Source organism: Lampris incognitus, chromosome 17, assembly GCF_029633865.1.
Source record: "Lampris incognitus isolate fLamInc1 chromosome 17, fLamInc1.hap2, whole genome shotgun sequence".
NCBI lineage: Eukaryota > Metazoa > Chordata > Actinopteri > Lampriformes > Lampridae > Lampris > Lampris incognitus.
The window spans coordinates 42,587,747-42,600,895 of record NC_079227.1 but is presented as its reverse complement, the minus strand read 5'-3'; the positions used below and the strand labels follow the sequence as shown (position 1 = coordinate 42,600,895).

The window sequence follows — 13,149 nt, the reverse complement described above, 5'->3', positions numbered from 1 at the left end:
AGATCCACCGCACTACGGCGTACAACCCGCAGAGCAACGGACTTTGTGAGCGGTTCCATCGGGACATGAAAGCCGCTTTGCGGGCAAGCCTCACTGGCTGCGACTGGATGGACCGGCTCCCGTGGGTCATGCTCGGCCTGCGTTCGGCCCCGAAGGAAGACCTCCAGACCTCCTCCGCTGAGCTGGTGTATGGCCAGCCCCTGCGGGTTCCGGGGGAGTTTCTTCCGGATGCTACGGCTCCCTGGTCGGCCGCCTCTCACCTCAGTGCGTCCCGGAGCGCTGCCGGTGCCTTCGCTCCCGTTCCGATGTCTCAACACTGCCTCCCCCGGTCCTACGTCCCCAAGGATCTGCCATCGGCGAGGTACGTCTTCATTAGGCACGACAGCCATCGGTCCCCGCTGCAGCCCCCATACGACGGGCCCTTCCGCGTCCTGGAGGCGGGGGATAAGAACTTTGTGGTGGACATGGGGGGCAGGCCGGAGCGGGTCGCTATAGACCGTCTCAAGCCCGCTCACTTGGACATTGGGGAGCCAATGCAATTGGCCCTACCCCCGTGGCGGGGGCGCCCTCCTAGGTCGGCCCCGGCACCTGCCTCTGTTCCTGCTTCGGCCCCGCCTATGGCCCGGGTTTCGGCCCCATCTGTTTCCCCTCCTGTGAAGCGCAGCCGTTATGGCCGCAGGGTCCGCCCTCCGACTCGTCACCTGTTTTCCCCGTGACTTTGCACTATGTCATTGACTGTTCTGTTGTAGAGTCTATCTTTATGTTCATGACTTGCACTTTTGCTGTTTTGCATTGTTTTGTTTAGGTGAATTCTGGGGGGGCCTGTGTGGTGACCCACATCTATATAACGACAGACATTCACCTAAGAGGACGGTGTACCTTTAAGGGAAGAGGCGAGGGGTCAGATAATGCACTTCCGCTTCCGGTTCACAGTCTGTTCAGTGTCGTTGTCGAACGTATGACATGCAAAGTTGGAGCTAGTAAACTACCTCGACTACGTCTACTCTCACGTCTCCTGTCTCGTTGTTTTCTAACTCCACACCTTCAATAAAACACACCAAGTAGGAAAATGTTGATTTAATCGCTGGTATTTGTTGCGGGGATGCTGGAGCCTACCCCAGCAGTCACATTGGGCGGCAGGCGGGGAGACACCCTGAACAGGCCGCCAGGCCATCACAGGGCCAGAGAAAAAACACAAAAAGAAACATGAGGGGAAAAAGACATATTTATGTTGGCAGGTGGCTTTAAATGCAATAAGCAGGATTTCTGTTTTGTTTACTTCCAGATCTTCTCGATGGACATTTTCTTCTCACTCTTTCTGCATCAGCTGGCGGAGAGAGCACACAACAGTCATTTGGGGAAAAGGCAAACATGTTCGTCATCAGATGTCTTGATGCATGCTCAACAATCCAGGCAAAATAACCAAAGACGTGACATCTTCAGGCTGAAGAGGTCATTAGATGATGATGAGACGTACGTGTCAGTCCACGTTGTGTCCAGATGAACTCACTCAACCTTCTGCGGTTTGTCATCAGACTAAGCAACACCTATACAGGGCTGTATCATAAAGTGAAAGGCATGGCTAGCAGACCACGTGTGGTGATATCTTTCAGGTTAGTGTAAGCAGATGGAAGCAAGCTTATTCATTTTGGGATCTTATGGAGGACAAAACTGGTGAACCAACCAGAAATCCAAAGACCAAAACAGTACAGAGGACACAGGGCGAGCTTGAGGAGACGGGTTGTAATACAAACCTTTACTACGGCCATCTCAGAGTCCTCCTGGGTAACATGGACCCTCCTCTCTCTCAGAGCATGCATCCCTTCCTCTGTGCAGACGCCCTGAGAACAAATACAGGTGGTAACACCGTGAGGTGCAGAAGACTATGTGTTTCTGCAAGCCTGCATTCAAGGCTCAGCGTTTCGGTTTTTATGTTTCAAAGCCATCCAGCACGCCACAAGAGGACACTGTTACATAACCTCACACGAAAAGGAACAACTTTTGGATCCGTGGAAACATAAAATGCGGGTGAGAATCAGTTTAAACCGATCTGCTCCTTTTCAAAAATCTGGGTATTTTTCGGTGAAAATCGGTAAAAACCGAAAACGCTGAGCCTTGCCTGCACTGACTACGACACCTGGCAGGTGAGACACGCTGCGCTGTTACCTGACCAAGCTGAGAGGAAGTCATACATATGCAAGTCACAAATAACTCTTAAGTCCCCCCCCCTTTTTTCTCCCCAGTCGTACTTGGACAATCACCCCACTCTTCCGAGCCCTCCTGGTTTCTGCTCCACCCCCTCTGCCGATCCGGGGACAGCTGCAGACTACCACATGCCTCCTCCGATACATGTGGAGTCACCAGCCGCTTCTTTTCACCTGACAGTGAGGAGTTTCACCAGGGGGATGAGCGCGTGGGAGGGTCGCGCTATTCCACCCAGTCCCCACCCCCCCGAACAGACGCCCTGACCGACCAGAGGAGGCGCTAGTGCAGCGACCAGGACACATACCCACATCAGGCTTCCCACCAGCAGGCACGGCATATTGTGTCTGTAGGGACGCCCGACCAAGCCGGAGGTAACACGAGGATTCGAACCGGCGATCCCCAGTAGGCAATGGAATAGATCGCTACACTACCCAGACGCCCAGGTCTTAAGTCTTAACCTTCAAATCTGGACCCAAATCACAAATTACAGTGTTTAAAATCCAGCAAGTTGAGTCCTTGGCAAAAGTAAAGCAAGACAAGTCAAGTCATCGCTCGGGTCAAGCAGTTCACAAGCCATCTGGAATTCAGATGATCTCGCCCGGTTTCCACATTTAATGCGGCCAGAGACACTGGTCAAGGGGCATGTTGGGTTTTACTTTCAAAATTAAAACTAGTTTCTACATGAACAAAAACTGCTTCAGCTAAATTTAACATTACTGCACAAATCTTACTGTTTGTTCTTTTGTGTGTGGACTGTGGGAGAATCCACTACAAGCCATTTAAATGAAAACAGATAGTAAGGCTCTGAAATTAAATGTAGCGTTATAGTGCTAAACTGATCTTAAGTGAAAACAGAAAAATACAAACGTTTAATGAACATGACAAAAAGTGTCACAGGTGTCCACACCACAGCTGGTAAGCTTCTGTCCGGGTGCCTTCAGCGCTGTCTCGGTGCGCAGACTATGAGATGCACTGTGAGCATTTCCTTATACATTTATCAGTTACACCAGGAGCCCAACTGATTTCAGAGCAAGAGAGGCGAGATGGAGATGGTTTGGACATGTGTGGAGGAGAGAGGCTGAGTATATTGGGAGAAGGATGCTGAATATGGAGCTGCCAGGGAAGAGGAGAAGAGGAAGGCCAAAGAGGAGGTTTATGGATGTGGTGAGGGAGGACATGCAGGTGGCTGGTGTGACAGAGGAAGACGCAGAAGACAGGAAGAGATGGAAACGGATGATCCGCTGTAAAGTACGAATGAAAAAACGGATGATCCGCCGGAAAGTAGGTAGACCAGGAGCCACGACACGTTTTGCGCTAATTGCCTCGATGAAGGCAGCATCGCACTGGAAATCGTGATCTGAATAAATACCTAAAAGCACAAAACTGCTTCACAAGAGCATCATCATCATCAGTGGCCACCCGGGGTCGAGTATGAGCGTCCTCCCTCTGGGTCCCTCTGGGTAATTAGGTGGGTGTAGAGGCCGATCCTGAAGCCACATAATGGGAGGACACCTGCGCGTGACAGCTTTTTACGTGGAGTGGCTGATGCACGTGCAGCCACCACACGGTGCTTGGCAGGGGGTGGCCAGAGAGTCCAATGGCATGAAGAACCAAGACGATTGGGGACCACCCTCTGTTGCAGCCTTCATCCGCCTTCACTGCCGTTGTGACCTGGAGACATCTTCCACCAGTTCCACCATTGAGGTCTTTGTTGGGCCGCGCTTCGTCTGGAACCCCCAACTTGACCTATCCGCCTTGGGTGACCCTACCAGGAGCCAAGCTCCCGACGGCATAGCTCTTGAGATCATTGGTACACGCAAGCTTCTCCACCACGGAAAGGTGGCGATCAAGGAGAAGTTCACAAGAACAATGCTGCTGTAACTAATAGATTCACAGAACATTTTTACATGCATGGATTGTCAACTTCAATACACGTTCGTTCACACTTCTGCAACAGCCGGACATCGGGGTGAGCTCCAGCTAGCAGCAGGATCTTCTAGCGGCACAAATGCAGTGACTGGTGATCGTGAGCAAAGCCAGGAAAGCACAGTCGAGCGACAGTAGAATCCGTTCATGAATGAAACAATAATAGGCTGTATTTCCAGAAATCAGACAAAACGCTCAGTGAGCAAGTATAAATAAATAACACTGTCGATCGTGACCACGGCTGAGAGTTGAGTCCATACGGTTCTCGCCACATACAACATCAGCACCGTGCAACGATCCGTGCAACAATCGATGATCGAATAAAATCCATAAAACAGTACAGGCAAATCATAATATCAATTAAAAGCTGAAAAGCAAGGAAACAGGGCAACAAACAAACAAACATCAGCGGACAACAGCAAATGACACAGCAGAGCATGCGCATGCGCAGAAAGAACAGCCTGAGCGTAATCGGGTTAAATCGTTTACATGGCACAGTTTTTCTTTTGATCGGTTCATGAAAAGGTTTAAACCAGCCCTCTGGGCCTGTTTATCCTGACTGAGGTGTGTATGTGGCGATGGCCTGGCGGCCTGTCCGGGGTGTCTCCTCGCCTGCCGCCCTATGACTGCTGGGATAGGCTCCAGCATCTCCGCGACCCCGCCTGGGATAAGCGGCTTGGATAATGGATGGATTTTTATTCTGTTTGGACTTTTAGATCAATTATCATCGGAGTAGACTCCATGTAAACGTAGCTACCGCTGGAGAGTGACCACACATATTCTCTGGAATCGTACAAAGATACAGTTATATTGGGAGAATGTTAGGGCAGTTGTTACAAATATTCTGGGATATGAAATCCCAAAACATTTGTAACAGCTTAACTTAACAACAAAACAAGTGCATAAGAGCTAGGGCATTTTCAGGCTGTTCCGACTTGTATAAATTGGAGTAAAATAATGTAAATTCTTTATGAATAGTTTTGGTATCTTACGGCACTGGCAACTGTTGTGTGGACCAGACATGGCCCAAATGTAATGAACCGAGTTTACAGCATATCCTATGTGGGCCAAATGTGGCCCAAATGTAATGGATCGAGTTTACAGCATATCCTATGTGGGCCAGATGTGGCCCAAATGTAATGGATCGAGTCTACAGCATATCCTATGTGGGCCAAATGTGGCCAAAATGTAATGAACCGAGTTTACAGCATATCCTATGTGGGCCAGATGTGGTCCAAATTTAATGAGCCAGGCTTGACTTTAGTTAAGTCACATGCTGTGCGGGCCAGAAGAGGCCAAAATGTCATGAGCCGGGCCTGACTTGGGTAACAGCAAGTGTTGTGTGGGCCAGATGTGGCCCAAATTTAACGTTGTGTGGGCCAGACGTGGCCCAAATGCGGGCAGTAAGAGAACTCCAGATGTGGGCCATATAAGGTGGACCTGTGGCTGAGTTGAGGCAGCCACACTCACCCTGAGTCAACGTCGTCATTCGAGGCCAAATGTGGGCCGTAAGATAACTGCAGATGTGGGCCATATTTGGGCCAAAGGTGCTTTGCTATCTGGGAAATGATCTGACACCATCCATCCATCCGTTATCCAAGCCGGTCATCCCAACCGGGGTTGTGGGGATGCTGGAGTCTATCCCAGCAGTCACTGGGCGGCATCTGGCAGGCACCACTGGAGCCTGTAATAGAGACAATAATTTGAGGGTCTGCCCTCTTTTTAACAAGTATTTGGGATATGAAATCCTAAATACATGCCCTGTGGTGTGGCTTGGTAACCTTGATGATGTTGTGATGAGAGAAGATCTTTACTTGAGTAATGATTTACTTGCACCAATTAAGAAAGCCGTCACCGGAAATCGGCCTAATGTAAACACTCCAAAACAGGAACAGTGGATTGAAACGGTCAAGAGATGTTTGTTATGGGAAAGTTGACATACCTTCTGATGGTGTGAAAGAACACATTTAAAAATAACTGGGAAAACCTGAACACGAGACATGAGACACAGCACCGACTAAATGAGTGCCTAATTAAAATATATTTGTGTGAATACTGAAATATTTCCATGTATTTATTGTTGTTGTTTATTGTTATTTGTTTGTGTGTCTTCTGTGTTCTTTTGCGTGTTTAAGATGGTTTGCTGTTGTGTTTGTATCTGTGTGAAGACTCAATGAAAACTTAAGCGAGGGAAGAGAAGTGTGATAAATTAGTCAAATTAAATGATTATTAATGTTAAATGAGTCAAGACCCATCTCATCCAGGGTGACATGGTCAGAAGGGCCGAGGGAAAGACGTGTACATCGTCGAGCAGACACGGGGAGGGGGACTGCACGACAGTGACTCAGTGCGGGGCACTAATGAGCTTACTCGGGCAGCGCTATTAAAGAGGCTGCTGACATCATGAGACAAATGGAAATGATCAACATTTAATGGGCTTAGTTTGCACTGGATTCCTTCATTAGCGGAACAGTACAGGAGACAGGCGTAGTGAGTGAGGGGACGAGGCAGGGATAGATGTTGAGACTGTACTGTTTTCAAGGCATATAACCGCCCCTCTGATATGCACAGACGTGTACATGCAACGCACTCCGTGCAGAAAATGGCGTTCCACGCCATGGCTCAGCCAATGGCTTGTTGCAACTTGCATGTTGACTTGACGGTGATGAAGGGCTGACTCTTCTTCCTCACCTCCCCACTCGCATTAGTAAAACCCACCGGCGCTCGGCTGAAGAGTCGCCGACGATAATGTAGGCGCTACAACGGTGTGGTCTTACAGAGGCAGCGTGTTCCGCCGGCTGAACAGCTGAGCCCTGCCTCCAGCAGCAGAGCGCAGCAGGACCCGGATGGGACTGTCATGGCCGCCGTCGCCGAGCTGCGAAAGACAAGAGAAAAGAAAGGTAAGATTTGCGATATTGCCTGTGTTTTAAGGCGTCCCGCACTCCCCACCACACCTGAACACAAGCTAGCAGGAAGTGTAAGCGAGCACGCGTGCAGACGGGGCGGCCGAGGAGACGTGCCTCGCGTGGGTGGAGGGCTTTATTTTGGTTTCAGATAAATGCTTCTTAAACTCCACACTCACTCAAATTCTCGCAAAGTAGCTGGTATGGCAGTGCCGAGGTTACAAACGCCGGGGCTCGGCAAACCCCCTCTTGACGGGACCCACAAGTTGACTGCCGTCGTCTTGTCGGAGCTTGAATTCTTCTGGAAATGGGACTTCTTCCCGCTAATGAAACTTGCCAGACAGACAAAGTGAAGCCAGGTACCCGCTAAACTACTAGCTAATACACGTCCTACAGCCAGGTCATAAATGAAACCACGCTTACTTCTGCCATACTTATCATGACCCCTGGTCCCCCCCCCGAAACCACCACGTTCCAGCCTGTTCCAGCTTCCGGAGCCTGCAACTTTTATTTGTGTGTGTGAGCCTCCCTACCATCTGCTCCAGGTCCACTTCAGTCCAATGTCTTTCACTTATAGCACACTTCAACTGGTATCACTTTCCTTTGTATTACAGCACGATATGCGAGCCTAGTTCTGAAAAAGGTAATTTGATGGGAGGATAGTAGTTATACCTTCTTCACAGAACACTAGACATGTCCGTTTTGCTACATATGTATTTTGAGAAGCCCCCCCAGACATATAAGACATACAAGACATACAAGACATATAAGACATATAAGACATATAAGGGGAATGTCTTAGATTTCATTAATTCTACTAGCTGGTGCAGATTAGTCATAAAAACCTGGCAGCCATTTTTTCCAACATGGCTACCTCAGACCCATAAGGTCGACAGCTCAGTAATCTACATGGAGCAAGACAACCTCTTGCTCCATGTAGATTAAGTGAATATAATGAATGTAGTGTGTGATTGTAGTGTGTGCATGTAGCTGTGCATCATCTGCTGAAGAGATGATGCACAGCTACACTCACAACAACAGTTTATAACTGACTGACTTACTATAGGAGTATTACATTATTGTCATAACATGAAATTGAGCATCCTACAGTACTGTGTCAGTACACTTGCTGCTATATCTTTTTTATAGCTCGGTGTTCTGTATTTTACAATTAACCTCACAAGACAGAGACAGTAATGCAAAGCTATGAAGTATATTTCCATGTGAAGAGGCAGTCCAGAACTTTGCGGAGAATGATGCTAAAGAGAATAATGGTGGTGACAACCTGAGTGTGCTGGATTTGAAGGGAAATTCCACAATCATTACCGTGGACGTTGTCAGTCTTGAATGTTAGCTGAATTGAGAGAAACAAAGAAAAAGATCCAAATACTCCCAGTATTGGTTTAGAAAATGCCCTTTTTTTCTGCAAACAGTCAAGTTGTGTCTAGATTTAGCTGTGGCTACAAGACAGAATTTATTGTGATCACGGTGGTTTGAGGTCAAACCCCCCCCCCCTCCCCGAGCCAAGGCAACACTTTGCGTCTTGTGTGTCATGATAAAGGACACAAGCACAGGTGTTTTTGGTTGAGTTGGCTGATGAGACCCCTTCTCCGGTCTGTTTCGGTGTGCACATTGACTTCTACCTGACTCTATTACATTAGTTTTGTTGCACGCTAGGAGGGACAGCTTATCCTATCCAATCTCAACTTCAGAAGAGGTGCAGTCAGCTGAGGTAACCAAAAACACCTCAGCATGTGTCCTGGGCCTGTAAATAAGTGATGGCAATGCTACATTACCAAATATAGCAAAAACTGTTACCTATCCACCTACTACTTCCTCTTTTGTTCACACCTGTGTACAAGAGGCTAGGAGATGATGTCACATAGGCTAGCTCAAGGCTGTGTGTGTGTGTGTGTGTGTGTGTGTGTGTGTGTGTGTGTGTGTGTGTGTGTGTGTGTGTGTGTGTGTGTGTGTGTGTGTGTGTGTGTGTGTGTGTGTGTGTGTGAATAACTCGGTTTGGGAAGCGGGTAACAGAGAGAGCATGCTGACTAGGATTGGTGACTGAAAGTGTGTCTGTTGAAACAGAGGACCCTGAACATACCAGGTGAAAACACTGTTAGAAAACATAACATGCAAAGGTGATCAGTCAGAATCAGAATCATGTTTATTGGCCATGGGGTTTGCACTACATGGCCCGTGACTGGTTTCATGGCTCTCTCAGTGTACTTAACATAGAAGCACAACACTACAACACAACAATCTTCACATATATACACAAAGATTGAATTATACAGGAGAAATAAGAGGTGATAAAGTGCAATGGTGCAGATAATATATCAGAGATGCTGAAATGGATGTTAGCAGGTTACTTACATACATGCCTAAGGTAGATGTACATGACAGAGCGTACCAGTATACGTACAATGTACAGTACAGTATATACAACATGGTTGGATTTATTGACAGTGTTAAGAGTTCATTTGAATGACAGCCAATGGAGAGAAACTGTTTTTATATCTGGTTGTTTTGGGGTACAGTGCTCTGTAGCACCTGCCAGAGGGGAGAAGTTGGAACAGGTTGTAACCTAGGTGACCAGGGTCTGCAGTGATATTGAATGCTCGTTTCCTGAGTCTGGAGGTGTATAAGTCCTGAATGGAGGGCAGGTTGGCACCAATGATTTTCTCTGCCAACTTAACTGTCTGCTGTGGTCTGTCCCTGCCCTGTTTGGTGGCTGAACCAAACCAGAAAGTGATGGATGTGCAGAGGACAGACTGGATTATTCAAGTGTAGAACTGAATCAGCAGTTCCTGAGGCAGGTCGGGCTTTTTGAGCTGGTGGAGAAAGTACATCTTCTGCTGGGCCTTTTTGATGATTGTGTTGTGTCTATGTTGGATGCCCACCTTAGGTCTGGGAGATTGTGGAACACAGAAATCTGTAGATTTTCACCGTAGACATCGTGTTGTTGAGTATGGTGGGGGGGGGGCAGTGTTGGGACTCCCCCTGAAGTCCACTGTCATAGCCACTGTTTTGGGCTTGTTCAGCTCCAGGTTGTTATGGCCGCACCAGAGGACCAGTTGAGGGCCAGTTGATCAATCTTCTTCTATATGCAGACTTGTCACCATCCTGGATAGGGCCAATGATGGTTGTGTTGTCTGCAAATTTCAGGAGTTTAACAGATAGGTCACCTGAGGTACAGTCATTTGTGTAGAGAGAGAAGAGTAGAGGGGAGAGCACACATCCCTGGGGGGCACCAGTGCTGATTGTCTGGGTGCTGAATGTGTTTTTCCCCACCCTCACCAGCTGCCTGCCGTCTGTCAGGAAGTTTTTATTCCACTGGCAGATGGGGGCTGGTAAAGTGAGCTAGGTGAGTCTAGAGTGGAGGATATTTGGGGTGATGGTGTTGAATACTGTCCAAAAACAGGACCTTGCATATGTCCCTGGGCAGTCGAGGTGTTGGAAGATGTAGTGCAATCCCATGTTGCATCGTCCACTGCATCATCCACTGACCTGTTTGCTTGGTAGGCAAACTGCAGGGGGCTGAGCAGGAGGCCTGTGATTCCCTTCAGGTGGGCTAACACCAGTCTCTCGAAAGACTTCATGACCACAGACGCTAGGGCGATGAGCCTGTCATTTAATCCATTGATATGGGATTTCTTGGGGACCGGGATGATAGTGGGGTTCTTGAAGCAGGAGGGGACTTTACACAGCTCCACTGACTTGTTGAAGAGCAGTGTGAAAATTGGGGCCAGCTGGTCAGCACAGACTTAAAGACAGGAGGGTGCTATCCAGGCCTTGTGTCTTCCTGGTCCTCTGTCTCTGGAAGAGCTGGCGCACATCTTCAACACAGTTCCTGAGTGCGGGTGGGGGTTCGGTGGGGAGGGGAGAGTGGCTGGCATGGAGTGCAGTTGGTTGTGATTGGACAGGACTTAATTTGTGCCGGAGCAAGCTGGAGCACGCTCCGGGACCTCCCAGATTTGGACCGGCACCTATATGATTGGCTCCGCCACCTCTTTCGTCACTATAAAAATCTGTAAAAACAATTTCTCTAATATTCAGTGTTATCTGTTCTGTCACTATTATTTCCCATTGACGTTTTTCATAAATCGCTTGTTTGCCTACGTTTGATGCATTTTAAATCGGCTATTTTTTTAAAGAGAGAGAGAGAGAGACATCAATCGCTCAAGTCACGCAGTGCACGTCGCGTCACAGGAGCTAACATTACTGCCATATTAGACTCACAACAACAAGCCGCCTGCTCTATCAAAAGCCATTGATTAAAAAATGTCAAAAAGACAGTCAGATGTGTTTAGTTTGTTCAGACCAGCAGGTCAGCCGAACCCTAAGAAAGCCATGGTCATTTCGGAAGACCAACAGGGAAGGGCGCAGCACAGCAGCAGCAGCTAGCACAAGCGAGGCAGCATGTGCTACTAGCAAACATGAGGAGCAGGAGGGAAAAGAGGAGGAGAACGAGCCAGAGGGCAATCGAAGAGAACTTTTTTCAAGATGTACCCCTACATACAGGACTAACGAGTGATAGAACCTTGGACCAGAGGGCATTTTTCGGAAGCCTGGCAAGGAATCTGGAGAAACGTATGCTAACACAAGGGAAATACCAAACAGGATACAACGAGTTAATTGATTATTTAAAAGTACTCTTCCCACAATATTGGTCAGATGACCCTGGGGCACTGTTTGGGGAAGATGAAGTCGAAAGACGCTGCCAGCAGTTTAGAATGGATGGCGTGCGGAATGTCATTTGGGCATATAGAGAATATGGGGACAACAGTGGGAAATTGTCCCAGATGTACTGAAAGACCTCTTGGCAGCAATCAACACTGTCCCCATCTCAAGTGCCGAGTGTGAGAGGGGCTTTTCCCAGATGAACCTACTCTGCACCGCCAACAGGTCATCTCTTCACACATCCACCATCTCCACGCTACTCTTCCTTTGCCTTGTTGGACCACCGCTCACCCTGTTCAACCCCATTCCAGGTCACGGATTACTAAAGGACATAGAACTGCACAGGACACTAGCAGTAAAGTAAGAAGCAGGGAGAAGGAGGCTGAAGGAGGCTGAAGGCTCTATTGATGTTTTGTGGGCTGTTTTGGACAAATATATAAAGGTACTTTTTAAAGATTATTTTCTGCAGTGTTGTTAATTTAGCTTTATAGTTTTGTGGTGGTGATCAGTGTATCGGGTCAAGTTGCGTAATTCAAGCGCTGTAGCCTATATGCATTGTATGCTGGCAAGTTGTTTAATGTTTTTTGTCTAAACATTTGAAAGTTTCTTTAGCTCGGCATTAACTTGGTGAACTTTGCTACCATGCATGTGTCTACTGCCTCATTGTCACGTCAGATTAGGCTAGGCCCGTCTATTTAATAGAAGCAGCAATACAATTATTGGTCGAAAAGCACGTGACTATTGCGTAGCTGTTTCAGCATCCTGAAAAGCACTGTTTTGTACATTTTTAAAATGCATTCCGTGACTTTTTTTCTCACCCCTAACCTGCCGGAGCAGCACCCTGTCAGTGCTCCAGGACCTCCTCATTTACAATTAAGCACTGGGTGTGAAAGTTTGCTTTTCAAACCTGTAGTAGAACCCATTTAGGTCATCAGCCAGTTGATGGTTCCCTGCAGTGTGGGGGGATGGTCTCCTATAGTTGGCAATGTCTTTCAAACCACTCCAGACTGATGATGGGTCGTGGGCACAAACCTGTTCTTCAACGTTTCAGAGTAGCACCTTTTTGCCACTCTGATCTCTTTTGTGAGTGTATTTCTGGCTTTGTTGTACCTGATCCCATCTCCACTCCTGTAGGCTTCCTCTTTGGCTTGACGAAGCCACCTGAGGTTAGCTGTCAACCAGGGCTTATTGATGTTAAAGATACAGAAAGTTTTGGTGGGCACACATATGTCCTCAACAAAATTCTGATGTAAGGGGCGTTCGGGTGGTGTGACGGTCTATTCCGTTGCTTACCACCATGGGGACAGCGGTTCGAATCCCCATGTTACCACTGGCTTGGTCGGCCATCCATACAGACGCAATTGGTTGTGTCGACAGGAGGGAAGCCAGATGTGGGTATGTGTCCTGGTCACTGCATTAGTGCCTCCTCTGGTCA

The 13,149-nt window shown here is 48.0% G+C and overlaps 1 protein-coding gene across 1 annotated transcript in view; it reads left to right on the top strand.

Annotated features, from left to right (window-relative positions):
- Positions 1 to 6,455: 6,455 nt before the first annotated feature.
- si:ch211-214e3.5 (zinc finger protein 518A) overlaps positions 6,456 to 13,149 on the top strand; it is a 53,342-nt gene continuing 46,648 nt past the window's right edge. The window contains exon 1 of the mRNA XM_056296805.1: positions 6,456 to 7,031. Coding sequence (XP_056152780.1) covers positions 6,978 to 7,031 — 54 coding nt within the window. The 5' untranslated portion in view covers positions 6,456 to 6,977. The remainder of the gene's footprint in view (positions 7,032 to 13,149) is intronic.